Source organism: Brachyistius frenatus, unplaced genomic scaffold (assembly GCF_029030835.1).
Source record: "Brachyistius frenatus isolate BFR_SWC_R1_liver_20210118 unplaced genomic scaffold, ASM2903083v1 Contig_184, whole genome shotgun sequence".
Classification (NCBI taxonomy): domain Eukaryota; kingdom Metazoa; phylum Chordata; class Actinopteri; family Embiotocidae; genus Brachyistius; species Brachyistius frenatus.
The window spans coordinates 172,924-189,897 of NW_027210783.1; the positions used below are offsets into that span (position 1 = coordinate 172,924).

General features: G+C 43.5%; 1 protein-coding gene across 1 annotated transcript in view; it reads left to right on the plus strand.

The window, feature by feature from the left end:
* The first annotated feature begins 719 nt into the window (after positions 1 to 719).
* Positions 720 to 16,974, plus strand: part of LOC138632414 (FH2 domain-containing protein 1-like) — a 29,092-nt gene continuing 12,837 nt past the window's right edge. The window contains 10 exon segments of the mRNA XM_069717960.1: positions 720 to 877; positions 6,405 to 6,486; positions 10,644 to 11,005; positions 11,007 to 11,118; positions 11,486 to 11,656; positions 11,767 to 11,828; positions 12,905 to 13,007; positions 13,152 to 13,237; positions 14,488 to 14,588; positions 15,667 to 15,737. Coding sequence (XP_069574061.1) covers positions 10,812 to 11,005; positions 11,007 to 11,118; positions 11,486 to 11,656; positions 11,767 to 11,828; positions 12,905 to 13,007; positions 13,152 to 13,237; positions 14,488 to 14,588; positions 15,667 to 15,737 — 900 coding nt within the window. The 5' untranslated portion in view covers positions 720 to 877; positions 6,405 to 6,486; positions 10,644 to 10,811.

Consider the following 16,974-nt stretch of genomic DNA (forward strand, 5'->3'; position numbering starts at 1 on the left):
ATAACTGGTTTGCTTTTTTCTTTTTTAAGATGTGCCTTTTGTTTTGTTCCTGTTTGTAGAAATATCACTTTAAAATGTATTTCATTTGTTTATTGATAATATCTTAGATTTGTAGCCAGCTTGCTGTCTGTTGATCCCAAAAAATTTGTTCCAGACTGAAATAATTTGTCAACAAATATTGGATTGATACTATCCTGAAAGGCGGTTCAGAAATTCATGTTCCTCTGAGGATAACTCCAAACAAATTTAAATTAGTAAATAATCTTAATGCTTCTGAACTTGAAAAGTCTGCAAATAAATATATATTTATATAGATATATATCTATAAAAATATAAATATTCTTATTTGCACCATGGTGTGGTTTCATATTTGTGGCTTGTGAAACGCCTCAATAACGTCTGGTGAGGAACACCGACTGTTTTTTGGTTGTTGTTGTTGTTGTTGTTTTTTACCAAGGGTTGGGCTGGTCGAGCTTATCTGGGCCGAACACACACACACACACACACACACACACACACACACACACACACACACACACACACACACACACACACACACACACACACACACACACACACACACACACACACACACACACACACACACACACACACACAGGTAGGCGTGGCGTGCGCTTTTCCCTTCCACCTGAGTGAGCACGCATGCGCATGGCCGGGATTCTCGCTCCCTCCTCCACGCACACTCGCACGCGCCCGCCGCCGGTGTCGGTGAGTCGGTCGGCTGCGGAGCGCGCGCTGCCTGTGGATGCGGACAGGAGTCCATCGAGATCAGTAAACCTGGTTCTGCTGCACATCTGCTCATTTTTAAACGGGAGTTTTGCGCAGGAGCGTTTGGCCGCTGGTCACGTTCTCTCCGGTAAGTTGATATCGTTAGAAAAACCAAACCCCGCCACACGGTAGTTTTTGATTTGAACTCTTGCTTCCAGCGTGACGGCCAGTTCAGCCAGCGCACATCAGAATCCACTCTGCCGGCGAACGAGCTCGGTTCACCCCGGTGTCACTTCAACCAGACTGCGTTTACATTTTCACAACTTCTCAGAATAAACCAACAACCAGCCTCTCCAGCAGGTTCATAATGTTCCTGCAGCGACTCTCTGACTGGTGTTCAGGCTCTGCAGCATTTCGGCATCGGGATATGAGACTTTTACTGAGTTTAAGGCGTTTAATCTGTTTTATAATGACAATTTAGAGGGTGAATCATGGTTATTGAGTTTGTATCGGTGCTTTCAGGTAAAACGTTTGTTTTATGGTAAAGCAATAATCTTTGTTTACACTGTAGTCTACTTATGAGAGACTTTATTTATTGCAGATCTACAGTGTTGGCATCTATGAGGAGCTGTACTAACTACTGTGTTCATACAGTATTTATTTTATTTCCTGCAGTGTCTATGTGCTGTTTACATCCCATGATATTCCTTTATTATCCTTTGGTGCTCACTCTTGCTTTTATCTCTGTATTTGTCCTCTTCTGAGATGTTTCTATAGCAATACTTTCAGTACTTCTGAAGCACCTCCTCTTATTTTATGTCTAATATTTGCTCTAATATTTCCATATTGCTTATTGTTTGCTTTGTAGTTGTACTATTTCTTTGTGATGCAACATTTTGTGGTGTTTATTGGTACTTTTCCGCTGTAGTTTCATTATGTACAATAAGGCTGCTGCACATTAATAATTAATCTGACTATTTTATTTATTTACTGTCTGTAAAATGTCCTTAAATTGAGAAAAATTCAGATTAAGTTAAAATAGTTTTTTTTAATTAACTGGCTTTATCTACATTATCTTGTATATGCCAACCTTTAGATAGTTGTCAATGGGGAAATAGACAGAAATAATCCACTCTGGAATTAAAATGTCAGAAATATTAATATTATTTTAATCATCAATCAATCTGCCTTCATTATTTAACTAAACCCTCGACCAACACAGTGACACCGTTAGCAAATGTGCTTGTTCTTTTCTTAAATCTATTAATTTAATCTTTTACTGCTTTGTGGCAGACACATACAGCCTCTGTGGTGTGACCTTTGACCTTTCTTGAATCATCATAATCTCCTGGTTAATTCAGCAAACTTGAAAAACCAGCTGGTGGCTTTTACTTTCAGAAATCATCATGAATTTAAGCAGTTTCGCCTTTAATAAACGTTTGTTTCAAAAGATTTCTTCACAGCAGACGGCATCGAGGGGATTAGTGTGAACATGTCGTGATATTGTAGGTGTACCAAGTCTTTTCTTGAGTTTAAAGTGATCCAGAAACTTTTCCTGGGTTCACTTTGCAGGCAGTTTTCGACTGAGACGGAAATAAATGCTCACCTGAGAACTGCTGAATCAGCTAAACTGAAGCTAACTGCTGAATGTTGCTGCTTTTATTTGGGTAAAGCGTGCGAGGCGTTGGTCGAGTGTCCTGCTGGTTCCCCCCAGGCTGAGGCGTTCCCTCAGCGGGTTGGTTTCTTCAACCGACCCCCCCCACCCGACCCGCCCGGAGCTCCGGTCACCCCACCGCGGGGATGACATTTTGAGAAAAGGGACGCTGTTTGGGACCGCTTGTCCCTGTCGCCAGGGCAACCCCAGAGATGAGAGGGGATGCTCAGCCAGCCCTTTGCTTTGCTTGACCCTCCCTGTAAAGCCCAGCAGTAAACTCAACCCCCCTCTGGTCCCGTGTGGAAGAAAGGAGATTAATCGGGGATTTTTCTGCTTTTCAACACTTTCTTTTGAGACGACGGAGCCCAAAACAAGCCGTCCAAGAACGACTTCGGTCTTCATGTTGTTTATAAAGCAGTTCAGATGCTTTTCGTGGGGGGGGGGTCCTCTGCCGACACCTCCATCACCCCCACAGCCACACACAAACACGTGTGTTTATTGTTGTTTGTCTGGTAAATAAGACGGAGGCCGGCCCCACCTTGTGCAGTTTTACTGGGGTTTCCATGGTGACGGAGGGCCTTTGCGCCTCCTCTGCTGCAACGATGTTTGGATGCACTCTGAAACTGTTTCTGTGTCGGTCTCTTGGGTACTTATTGATAACTTGTGGTTTTTTGGGGTTGTCTGATATGTTTAATTTATGTGTTGATTATTTCTATGTACACGTGTTCCTGAGCACTGATTTCCACTACTGGTTTTAATTCAGAGGGCCCAAAGACTAAGCTATTCAAAATTGGTTTTTGGCCTTGACCCAGAGATTTCTCCAGATTCTCTGAATCTTGTCATGATATTATTATAAACCATAGATGATGAAATCTCTTAATTCTTTGCAATGTCACGTTGAGGAACATCATGAACATTATTCTATTTTCCCGTGCAGTCTTTCACAGAGTGGTGAACCTCTCTCCATCTTCACTGCTGAGAGACTCCGCCTCTCTGCGATGCTCTTTTCATACCCAATCCTGTTGCTGACAATTCACCTAATTAGTTGTGGGATGTTCCACCGGGTGTTTTTTATTTAAAAAAATGTAAGCATTACACAACTTTTTTGAAACGCGTTGCTGCCATCAAATTCAAAAATTAAAATTTATTTGAGATTGGAATATTTGGATATTTATGGGGTATTTCTGAATACATTATTGATCATGTTATATTAAATTCTTAATAGGACTATTGGATATTTCCAGAAGGATCTTTTTGTGGCTCATGTTTTCAGTGTAACATGCAGCCTGCTAACCTGCAGCTGTAATCCTCAAACTGAGGCGTCGGGCGATCCGTCACTGCTGGAGAAAGTGTTGGAGCTAATCTGTCAGACTGCTGAGCAACAACCATCTGTAAACCAGCAGAAATCACACGAGTGAGGAAAGAAAGGCTTTAAAAGGCTGCTGTGAGTCACATGTTGCTGTCTGGAGCAGTTTCCTCCCTGTTTTGTCTAATTTAATCTTCGGAGCTTCAGCAGCAGCAGATTCACTTCAGTGCCGTGAGACTGTTAACGAGACCTTTTCTGTCAGTGATGTCGTTTTTAACGCATCACGGTTTCTTCTCCCTGACTGCTTTTCCATTTCCTGTTTCAATCGTTTGAGTTCAGTTTGTTTTATCGAGCAGAAATAAGTAAAGCTTTACAACTAACCGTTTGAAAAAGCCCTTAGAATAAACACATCTGGAGGGAACCCATCAGTAATAATGCAAAATATGGAGCTGCAGCTGGCTGACCAGGAGCTCAAAGGACATTTCATGTATTTTGGAAATAATGGTGCGAAGTTGGTGTTGAATCATTCATCAAACAAAACTCAATTATTCACATATTTACAGACACAAAACTGCCAAAACTATGAATTAAAATTCCTCTGAGTAGGTTTATCTTCAGTCGTAAGAAGTTTTTCTACACTGAGGCACCAGACATGAAAAGAATATATCCAATATAGTACCTTAAAGAAAATATTCGTAAGTATTCAGAGTGTCGTCTCTTCATCATCATCATCACTGAGTTCCAAACATTAACGTGACCACTGGTACCTGAACATTAGTGATGTCACCATGGAAACCTGAAGCTGGAGCAGACAAACAGCAGATTTTGGGTCAAACTTTTGGGGAACAGAAAATCTTCAACTAACCCGCTTACAGCCGAGTGTTCCTGAGCCCATGCAGTGATTTCCACCACAGAATCATGTCTGTTTTTAAAGCGGCGCCGCCTGAAGGCCCAAAAAGATCACAGACAAGACCCGTGAATTCATCCCCCAGGATCAGACTGTCAACACTGAGTCCTACTGAGGCGTCTGAGGGGAAAACATTCGCTGCAAACCACCTTAACTGTGGCGCCATGGCAACGGGGTTCTCCAACGGAAGTCTCTCGATCTTCACCGGATTTGTCTCCCGACGACTTCCAGTCCATTCCACCCAAAAATTTGACCCAAAATCTGCTGTTTGTCTGCTCCAGTTTCAGGTTTCCATGGTGACGTCACTAATGTTCAGGTACCAGAGGTCAGAGGTCACGTTAACGTGAGGAACTCAGTGATGATATTAAACTCTGAATACTTCCTGATGGAGGTCGTTACTTCCTGCTGCTCTGTGTGCAGCACCGTGCTGCGTTCAGGAACACTGTAAACTTTTCCTTCGACCCTCAACAAGGTGTTGGTTTGGTTTGGTGAGCGACTTGTTCCACATGTTAATAAATAAAGTAGGAAAGATCACGATTCGCTATTTTGCATAAAAAATGTTTACAGTGTGGAGAAATTTAACAAACCTCTGGCTGACATCCCGTCCAGATGATATTTGTGTCATCATCAGTCACATATTAATAACTTGTCACACGGCATGAGTCACCGCGGCTGGCAGAGCATTAGTCATCACCGGTCCGGTGTGTGTGTGTGTGTGTGTGTGAGTGAGAGGCTGTTTGTTTAGTTTAAGCTTTGTATTCTGTATTTTCTTCAAGTGTGTGTGTGTGTGTGTGTGTGTGTGTGTGTGTGTGTGTGTGTGTGTGTGTGTGTGTGTGTGTGTGTGTGTGTGTCCTCTCTTGTGTTACAGAGGAGAGGTCAGATTAATTTGTAGTGTAAATATTTGTCCGTGCATTATTTCTCAAACAGGTTTGTGGTGACTTCAGTGTGTGTGTGTGTGTGTGTGTGTGTGTGTGTGTGTGTGTGTGTGTGTGTGTGTGTGTGTGTGTGTGTGTGTGTGTGTGTGTGTGTGTGTGTGTGTGTGTGTGTTTGACTGTACACTTTCACTGGCAGCCATGTTGGCATCGCAGTCGGCTCTCTGACCGTTGCTATAGCAACCAGTGACACCCTCCCCGCACCCTCAGTTCAGAGGTTATACTGTGAATTTTAAATGACTGAAATATCCATCCAGAAGTTGAATCTGGAATCTGCTTTTTATTTTATATCGATCTTTCGCCTTTTAGTTGGAGAGCATGACTTCTTGTTGACATGTTCAGATATCGTCACGCCTTCACACTTGAATAGTTTCCACTCAGGCACAGATTCACTCAGCTCTTCCTCCAAACTGTATCTCCGCATTCAGATTCACTGCTGCCGCAAATTAACCCCGACAATGAGATCGAGTCTAAAAATGGGCCACTTTTTGAATGGACTCTGGTACTATGTCATCAAAGATATGTCAACGTTCAGCCCCTGACAGCTTTTGACATTGGCCACGTGGAGAGTTTTGATGCCCGGTCCTCGTTGGGAGTCGTTATGAACCCTCAGTTGACAAAGCTGAGTTTATGTTTTCACAGCGTAGCCCGTGAAGTTTGTGTTTTCCACGACAGCGTCCTGCTCTCACTCTGCTGAACTCTGACGTCAGCGGACAGTTTGTCAGGAAAATAATTAGAGGAAGACAAAACAGGAGGAGGAGGTTTTTTTCACGGTGGATCAGAGTCGCTGTCAGTTACTCTTTCACCGTGTGTCTGATTCTTCAGCGCCGAGGTCCATCTCTCTCTCTCTCTCTCTCTCTCTCTCTCGGTATCGAGGTCAGAGCCGGCGCTGGAGGAATGTGGAGCGAAGGCAGGAGATGGATCAGAACTGGGTCGGCTGAGAAAAGAAAACCAACAAGTGTGTTGATTTCTTTTTTTTTATTCTTTTTTTTTTTCTGAATGGTGCACCTCAGTGTCACAGTAGATTTCCCAGCATGCATCTGAAGCTCAAGCTATTCTTGCCAGTTGAAAGTTGTGACAGCATGTAGAGTATCAGCCAAGTGACATGAAGTTGTTCATGGTGCCCAGAGGATGAACCTGAGTGCCGTCTTCTGTAGCGCCACCGCAAAGTTCACGTTTGGGTTTCTGAGTGAAATAAAGGATATAATCATATTTTCTTTCTTTGTGGTTGTTTTGTGTCTTTTTGTTGTTTTGTGTCTTTTTGTGGTTGTTTTGTGCCTCTGTTGTTTTGTGTCTTTTTGTTGTTTTGTGTCTCTTTGCTGTTTTGTGTCTCTGTTGTTTTGTGTCTTTTTGTGGTTGTTTTGTGTCTCTGTTGTTTTGTGTGTCTTTGTTGTTTTGTGTCTTTGTTGTTTTGTTTATTTGTTGTTTTGTCTCTGTTGTTTTGTGTCTCTGTTGTTTTGTGTCTCCCGGATGTTTTGTGTCTCTTTGTTGTTTTGTGTGTCTTTGTTGTTTTGTCTTTTTGTCATTGTTTTGTGTCTCTGTTGTTTTGTGTCTCTTTGTTGTTTTGTGTCTCTGTTGTTTTGTGTCTTTGTTGTTTTGCGTCTTTGTTGTTTTGTGTCTATTTGTGGTTATTTTGTGTCTCTTTGTTGTTTTGTCTTTTTGTCATTGTTTTGTGTCTCTGTTGTTTTGTGTCTCTTTGTTGTTTTGTTTCTTTTTGTGGTTGTTTTGTGTCTCTTTGTTGTTTTGTCTTTTTGTCATTGTTTTGTGTCTGTTGTTTTGTGCCTCTTTGTTGTTTTGTTTCTTTGTTGTTTTATTTCTTTGTTGTTTTGTTTCTTTGTTGTTTTGTTTCTTTGTTGGTTTTTGTCTCTTTGTTGTTTTGTGTTTCTTTGTTGTTTTGTGTCTGTTGTTTTGTGTCTTTGTTGTTTTGTCTTTTTGTCATTGTTTTGTGTCTCTGTTGTTTTGTGTCTCTTTGTTGTTATGTGTTTCTTTGTTGTTTTGTGTCTCTTTGTTGTTTTGTGTCTCTGTTGTTTTGTGTCTCTTTGTTGTTTTGTCTTTTTGTCATTGTTTTGTGTCTCTGTTGTTTTGTGTCTCTTTGTTGTTATGTGTTTCTTTGTTGTTTTGTGTCTCTTTGTTGTTTTGTGTCTCTGTTGTTTTGTGTCTCTTTGTTGTTTTGTCTTTTTGTCATTGTTTTGTGTCTCTGTTGTTTTGTGTCTCTTTATTGTTATGTGTCTCTTTGTTGCCTTGTGTCTCTTTGTTGTTTTGTGTCTCTGTTGTTTTGTCTCTGTTGTTTTGTGTGTGGTTGTGGTAATTCCTCGCCGGCTTGGATGCTCTGGTCCATTCACACCACTTGCAGTGATCATAATCATACAGAGTCTTTGGAGTCTGATGTAACGTAGCTTCATTGAACATCAAAGGTTTCAATAGATATAGATCGAGTGTTCTTGTGGGAGCGACTGAGATTTTAATCGGGTTCATGTCTGGACTTTATCCTGTCGGTTTCACATCTGCTGTCATGTGTTCTGGAACAATGGTTCCTTTTCACCTTCTTTGACAAAGCTTGCTTCCTCATCAGATGCTGTTTTATGGCACAATGTACGTTGGACTGCACATATAACACTGACTCATGATTAATACCTGGTTCAACTATTCTCTAGAAATATACTCGGTTTATACACTTTGTACTCTGCCATTAAACAAAACAATCTTCCGACTGATTAAAGCATTCAAATTTAAGATTCAATCAACAACATGGAGAGTCCAAAAAAAAATCCAACACATTCTGTTTGTGTTTGTTTTCTGTCTCTTTGCGGTCGTTTTGAGTCTCATCTTGGTTGTCTCGTGTCTCTTGGTTGTCTCGTGTCTCTTGGTTGTCTCGTGTCTCTTAGTTGTCTTGTGTCTCTTCCTTGTCTTGTCTCTTCCTTGTCTTGTGTGTCTCTGTGCTTGTTTTGCATCTCTTTGTAGTCAGGTTGCGTCTTCGTTGTGGTTTTGTACTTGTGTGTAGTTTTGTTGCATCGGTGAACCCGGGGGGTCCCGTGACCTCTCGGCCCGTCGGTCTGTGTGCTGCAGGCTCGTTCAGGACGTGGCAGCAGTGCTACTCCGACTGGTAGTTTTGGTTGCAGCAGCAGTGTGAAGCCTACTAGTTACAGCAGGAGTAGTTCACCCTCCTAATCGAGCCCTCCACCCATTATCACATCACAATGCTTCCTGTGAACCGGGTCAGCAGTCTGGCCCCCGTCTATTTTTACATTTCAAGTCGCGTGATTGGATGATGTCATCGTCACTCGAGTTTGAATCGGACCCCCAAAACTGTTGAGAGAGAGAGAGAGAGAGAGAGAGAGAGAGAGAGAGAGAGAGAGCGATAGAGCGAGCACCATCTGAGAACCTTTCGTCCGTGAGCCTCTGAAGATGGAGGGCTGACGGAGGAAACAGCGTAGAGGCAGAGGAGCAGCTTCAGGAGAACACGAGAACGTTCCTGTTTTTTTTTAACACACACATACACACTCTGACCCGAGTCTGATGTCTGTCAAGTAAACAAACTGTCATTGTCTGTTACCACGACGATCAGTAGCACTCTGACCAGTTACCACGGTAGCGCATGGCAGCCCCGGCCGGGCATCTGAAACAAACTCACTTCTCTTCAACGATGTCGTTACCAAAACAACTCGCCAGACTCCGTCGAGAAATTCTGCTAATTTAGTTTTTCGTGCTTTTTTTCTGTAAATATTTCAATCCTAAACATTATTGTTTGGATAATTAATGAAGTATTAATATGTGTTTTTTAAAGATGTTTTTTTTTGGTTTATTAACCATTTCAGTTTATGGGGGACAGTTTAAAAAGTTTCTATTTTCAACTGACCTTTATCGAAAATTAATCTGCATGTAATGTTTATTTATTTACAATTCAAGATATGTTCTGCACCTGCTCTAAATAAATAAATACATAAATAAAAATACAAACAAGCGCAATACTTTCACCTTTAAATAATCCCAGCCCCATAATAGACAAGGGGAATTTTATGCAGCACACAAACCAAGTATTTGTTCGAATTAGAGCTAATATTGTTAAATATGATTTGAAATGTTATTAAAATAAAATTTTAAAGTAACTAAATGATCAAATAATTCAAGAAAATAAGCTTAGATAAGAATGAAATAATTGAATCAATTAAACACCATTTAAATTGAAAATGGAAATAAAAAGTTTTACAAGTAAACTCCAGATTTACCAATATAATTACTGGTTTCTGGATTAGATGTGTGCCGACATTCAACAGACCCAAGATAGTTGAGAAAAGTGTTTACTCATATCTGGTGATTGATCATTTTATCCATCAGTAAAACGGCATCAAATTAAACACATTTTAAATGTAGCCTGGATGCATTGTTATGTCCCCAAATAAATGAACAGTTAAGGAGTAATCAGGTCACACACACACACACACACACACACACACACACACACAGTGGACGGGACGGGTTGTTAGCACGATTGAGTTGAAAATTTGACGGAAGAAATCGGGCGATCAAACAGAAATGTGAGATTAAGTTACGTAACTTTCTTTCACACACGCTTTCATCTTTAATTCATCGGCAGGAAGTGTATATCTTTGTCGACATGTAGCCAGAACTTCACCCGTGGGACTCTGACCACGTGTGTGTGTGTGATAAATAATTAATCACTGCAGGAATGTAGTCTAATTGTGACGCAGGCCATATATGGACGTCCTGCTCCGAGTCTCCTCCGGTACGACGGAGTAAACAAAGCAGAGGAGCAGTTGTCTGCAGGAATATTACAGTTCTGTTTGTCGTTGTTGTGAGTAAGAGCATCAACAGTCATGAAGTGTTATATCACACAGTTCATCCTCAGGGGAACACGAATGATGTGAACCAAAATGTTCACAACAATTCATTTTATAGTTGCTGAGATATTTTAACTTAAAACGAGCGAGACAGTCGACAGCAAAAAACAAAACAAAGGCAACACCACGCAAAAGCAAATGTTTGTGGTGAATGTTCTTCAGTTGGTCATTCGCCTCCCGAAGCAGGTAGCTACCATCCCGTGCAACGAGGTGTACATTGTCACTTTCAGATTTCTCTCCATCTCTCTGCTTACAGCTTCGTTTGACCTTTGACCCCTCGACGTCCTCCAATGTTCCGAAACTCGATGTCCTGTCTTCTTCTTCGTCGTCACCACACCCCTCGCCATGGTCCCCCATCGGCCCGGTGACCTTCTTGTCTGCCGCCGACACTTCCCTCTCTGGCTCCGTCCAATCAGCTGCGGGGATGCACGTGATGGGCAGCGTCTCCCCGGCCAATGAGAGCGAGGCTTTCTGCTTCCAACCGGAGGACGCAGCTGTGGCCGACACGCCGATGTCTCCGCCCTCTCCTCCTCGTCCTCCCTTGAGATTTTCCGACGTCGACGGCGACCAGACGAGATTGCCCGACCTTCCTCCTCCTCCTCCTCCTCCTCCCCCTCCTCCCCCTCCCCCCCCCTCCTCCCCTGCTTCTGGGGCTGGGAGACCCTGCAGCAGGCCTGAGAAAGAAGAGGAGGGTGAGGAGTTTCTTCTGGAAAACGATTCCAGAGGATCAGGTAGATTTAGCTTTTCATTGTATATATGTGTGTGTGTGTGTGTGTGTGTGTGTGTGTGTGTGTGTGTGTGTGTGTGTGTGTGTGTGTGTGTGTGTGTGTGTGTGTGTGTGTGTGTGTGTGTGCGTGTATTCTTGCAGCAGTGTGTCCATCCTGACCTGATTTCTGCTAAATTGTTTGTGAAAAAGAACGTCACATCCAAAGTCCATTTAAAAATATAGGGATTTTATGATGCCTTGCTCGTGGGCAAAAGTCAGGGATGCCTCAAACATGACTGAATGCTTTTCTTAAATCTCTTGGGACTGAAGAGAAATTCGGCTCGCGTCCGATCCAGAAATGTGGTATGACGTCGGTAAAATGTGTGCCGCAGGTGAAGGGGCGGGCCAACCTGTGGACTCAGGGCCAGGTGCAGCAGCAGTACCAGATCGACGTCCAGACCATCGAGGAGCTGTTTAGTCAGAACGACTGTCAATCAAACACCAAGGCCACGCTCACCGGGGGAGGGAGGACGAGGAGCTCGTTCAGAGAAACCAAAGAAGAGGTATGTTTGTGGTGGCGTGTGCTGCTGTTTGTTGAAGGTGTGGGAGAGGTGAAGTGTGCGTTTCCACCTGAGCCCTGACCTCTTTCTCTTTCTCCGTGTTTGTCCACCAGGTCTCCCTTCTGGACTCGAAGCGAGGGATGAACATTGGGATTTTCCTCAAACAGTTCAAGAGGTAAAGCAAACACTTTTTCTTTTTCACATCTGTCCAGATTTTCCATTCATGTAAAAGGTTTTCCTGCATGTGGAGCCACAAATACACCCTGAAGAGCTCGAAATTAAACATGGTTTTACCAGTTCTCTGACAGTAAACGCAGCATCTTTGGGTTTTTGGCTGCTGAACAGACAACAAAAGCAATCAGAGACAGGAATGGAGTTCACGTGTTGACGGACTGAACGCGCCGCGGTAACCGTCTGACAGAGCGGGTGTTGGCGTGTAATGCCGTGATGTGTTTTTCACAACCTCATCTCGAGGTGTTATGGGTAAACACATGCCGTGATGCTGGCGTCTTATGTAGGAAGTTAGACAGGGACGAAAGAGACGTTCATGTCAGAGGAGAGGAATGGCTTTACGTCCACGGATGGATTATTTATCCGGCCGACGGCTGAAGGAGGACCATCGGCTTCAACTCACAGAGGCTGCTGCAAAAGAAGCACAAGAAGCACAACGAGGAAGAAAAGGACCACAAAGAGACAAAAAATACTAGAGACACAAAACAACCACAAGGAGGCACAACGTGACCACGTGACACGTCAAATGTCCACACCGAGATGGAAAACACTCGCAGAGAGACAGGAAGAAACACCAACTACAAAAGAAGGATGCAGCATGACTTCAAAACGACCACGAAGCAGCACAAAGAGTTTAACCGTGTTGCGTGGCGTCCGTTGGGGGTCCTGCTCCTCTGGCTCACGGTTGGGGGTCCTTTAACCCGTCTGCACCCCCAGAGGTCGGACGTCCCAACTGTGTTTACGGTGTCTCGACGTGTTCAGACCGAGTGCTTACCAAACAATCGGAGACATACAGGCGTGAGGGAGGGCGAGGGGGCGGGGCTACCACGTCTGACGGAGAAAATCAATTCACCTCCAGCAACAAACTGACACTTTGGAAGAACAGGAAGTGAAAAGACAACGAGCTTTAATCATAAAACGTTTTCACCAGTTTCTTCAACTTGTTCACTTGAAAAACCACAAATTGTTATTTATAGCAGAGTATTTTTTTTTAATCAAATGTAAATCTTCCTCCTGCAGGTCCAATCAGACGATAGTGGACGACATTCGCCGTGGCAACAGTGAGCCCTATGGGGCGGAGCCTCTGAGGGAGCTGCTGAAACTGCTGCCAGAGACAGAGGAGGTGAAACACACACACACACACACACACACACACACACACACACACACACACACACACACACACACACACACACACACACACACACACACACAGAAACACACACACCAGTTTGACCTCCTGCTTCGTGCGTCCGCTCTCCTGAAGGTGAAGAAGCTGACGGCGTACGGAGGCGAAGTGTCCAAGCTCCCGTTGGCCGACTCCTTCGTGTACCTGCTGATTCAGCTGCCCAGGTGAGCCGTCGTCACCTGAACGCCAACAAACACTCAGCGGTCCGAGAGTTTCCTTCTGATCCAAAAAATATATACAAAATGTCAATCTTTTAAAAAAAAAAATATTTTTAAAGATTCAACTGAAGGTCACATTTCAGATGTCTGTGAACTTTAATCAGTCCCTTTTCCAAATTACAATCCTGCGATCGCAATAATTGAGGAAGATTTAAAATTTCCTGATTTTTAATCAGCAGAACAACAGAACTCCTCGTTGGAAGTCAGCTGACTGACCGGAGAAACTCAAAGTGAACATTATGTGATTTAAACAGCATCTAAACCAGGGGTGTCAAACTCATTTTAGTTCAGGGGCCACATACTGCCCACTTTGATCTCAAGTGGTCCAGACCAGTAAAATCATAGCATAATAACACACACATAATGACAATATTTCTCTTTGTTTAAATCATTGGTGAAGGTTTTTGGATGATAAACTCTATTTTAAGGTCTTTCTACAATAAACTAGAAACATAAAGACCAAAAACTCAGACATCAGCCCACTGTTTATCTGCCTGGGATCTCCTCTGCAGATTCCCTCGCTTTGTGACGCGTTTGACGTGAAACGCGTCACAAAGCGAGCAGCGAGCGCGGCTGCCTGTGGCACCGAGCGCTTCTTCCTCCGGAGCAGACGTCGCATTTACGCTGTTTTTGAAGCAATTACTGGATCGATTAAAAAATTTTTAAAAAAAACGTTTGTACTCATAAACCTCCATATTCTCATAGAAATGCAATTTATGTCTTTCTGTAATTTTCACACTTAGCAAAGTCATCCGGCGGGCCGAGCTGGACCCCCTGGCGGGCCGGATCCGGCCCGCGGGCTGTATGTTTGACACCCCTGATCTAAAGCTTTTATTATAACAGCAGGTGGAGCCGTTGTTTCTTTATTACAGTCAGAGACTTTCTGTTCTGTGACGCTACGTCACCTTTAGTACTTTTGTTTTGGTCAATTTCAGCCCCTTAAGTTAAAAAACTAATACAAAATATTATAAGTAAAATATTTCTGTGATGTGCAGCATGTTTATTGTCATAGGAAGTCATTACGTACGTCTCTTTATCGGGGTTATAGTGTAAAAAAAAAAGAAGAAACTCCTTTCCTCAACGAGCAGAATTTTACGGCGATGAAAACACTCAAAATTGCATCACAACTTCTGGGAAAATTCTTCAAAAAAACCTCAACCGATCAAACTGAGAAACCGTGACGTGTCTCTCTGCAGTTACTCCGTGCGCATCGAGTCCATGCTGTTGAAGGAGGAGTTTCCGGGAGCGATCGAGGCCATGAAACGAGACATGAAGGTGCTTCGCTCGGCCACCGAAGGTAACGACCTCACAGCGCCGTCCGTACATCAGCTGCTCTGTGTGCTGCTTTCAGCTCCAACGGTTCACGTCTCTGCGTAAAAAAGACCGGAACCGACAGAACCGACAGAACCGACAGCAGCTCTGAAACATCCAGATTAACTTTATAAACTTCATGATGCCGGTCGGCTCCTCTTGTATCAGTCCACCGTTATCGATTCATTCTCCCGGTAAGTTTCATCTTGATGCCAAACCTTTACGATTTAACAAGATTACACACACACACAGTTCATCGGTTCCACCGCAGCGCAGAGCCAGACCCTCTCAAACCCGCCGGAACCGACACGATCCGCTCGGGTCTGACGGTGCAGGTCGGCAATTACGAACTCGAGTGTTCAGACATTTACGAAACGCGAAATAAATTCCTAACGGAGGGAGAATTAAAATACGGCTGCGGAGAGCAAAGACGTCTCAACGTGTTAAATAAGCTTCCACGGCGTTCACGTGTTTATTCACGCGATGTAGGCGTTCATCTGCATACGGAGGAGGGACGGGAGGTCCGATCACTCGAGTTGTCACCAGAGATGCCACAGGTCAGGTGTTTAAAAAAACACAACAACAACAACATAAGACTTGTGTTTTTAAAAATGTCGACTTCCAGAGTTGGTTTGTCGTTTGTTTCGTCTCCATCGTTGGTGCAGAGATACAGAGCGAGACGTCAGCATCCAAACACTCTCCTCCTCCCTTCACACACTCCATGCCAGCTAACACCTGGATTATTTTTAGCTGTGTGTGTGTGTGTGTGTGTGTGTGTGTGTGTGTGTGTGTGTGTGTGTGTGTGTGTGTGTGTGTGTGTGTGTGTGTGTGTGTGTGTGTGTGTGTGTGTGTGTGTGTGTGTGTGTGTGTGTGTGTGTGTGAACTCGTTACGAACCGTTAACCAACCCTCCACACGGCCGCCGATGACACAACCTCCCGTCGTCTTTCATTTCCGCTTTGTTTGCGAGCTCATTTTTATTTTCCTCTCATCTCTTTTCTGGGGCTGATTTCCAGCAGGTGATGCTGTTGTTTTTTTTTATCTCCATCATCTCCGTCTCCTCCAGAGCTGATGAGCTGCGAGGAGCTCCACGCCGTTCTCCACCTGGTGCTGCAGGCCGGAAACATCCTCAACGCTGTGAGTGAAACACACGACATGAATGAATCATAACAAGAAAAAGACACAGAACCCCTTTCAATTAACAACAAGAAAACAGCTTCATATATATCCGTCAGCCTGCTGTGTTTCCACATTAATGTGTCTGCTGTCGGTCCAGCTGACTAAACCGCGGTAAAATTAAAAAAAAAGCTCCCTGCAGATCTCCAACAAACCTCGTTTTTACCTGAATCATTTAAACTTTTCAGTCTAACTGAAAGGAAACTAACAAATTAGCCGCCCTGATTGAAGTTTTTGCTGAATGGAACAAATGAAAATTGCAATGACAGAATCGATTGGACCCTTGACCTCATATTTTGTTGTCCAACCATATGAGCCAGCGACTTGTGTCGACTCTTCTTGACCTGACTGATCCGGCTGTCGGGTTTTTCTCTCGTAGATGTTTGATGGGATTTAGATCAGGACTCATCGAAGTCACAACAGTCCGATGTTTTGTTCCGATCCAATCTGGCTGCTTTCAGCCGTGTGTTTTGGCTCCTGATCCTGTTAGAGGACCTGAGACCGAAACTTTCAAACACTGGGCAGCAGGTTTCGCTGCAGAATGCCGATAGACTTGAGATTGGAGAATCCCCGTGTCGGATGCAGCAAAGCAGCTCTTCGCTGTCCATTTTAGGAAATTCACGTAGTTTTTATTTTATATTTTTTGTAAAGCTTTTCTTCAACAGTGGAGTTTTCCTGGATTGTCTGCCAGGAAGCCCGCTGCATCCAAAAAGAAATGTGGCCTTCATTTTATTTCTATTTATTTTCTAGAGGTACTAACAAATCTGTTGAGGCCATTTGAGACCAATTTTTTTAGTTTTTTTTTCATTTCTTAACTTTTCAGGGGGAATTATGAGAATGTTTTCAATGAGCTGTTTACTGTACCAACAAATGAACAACAGTGGCAGGTCAATTTCAAATTGATGGTTGGTCGTTCTTATTGGAGTCCACATAAGAAGAGCTAAATCAAATAGAAGATGAGACATGGAGGCAGAAAGAAAACAGGCCGTTACAAAACTGGTGCAGCGACTGTGTGAGTTTCTGTCTTGTAGAAGTGACACTAGTCTGAGCTCTGATCTGAACAAAATGTCTGAGCAGTGAACGGATTTGTCAGCTCTTATAATTCACCACAGGTTGGTTCCTTAATGTAGTGGAGGGGTTTGAGTGGCTCAGTGATCCTGGGAGCTATGTTGTCCAGGGCACCAGCCCCTGGTAGGGT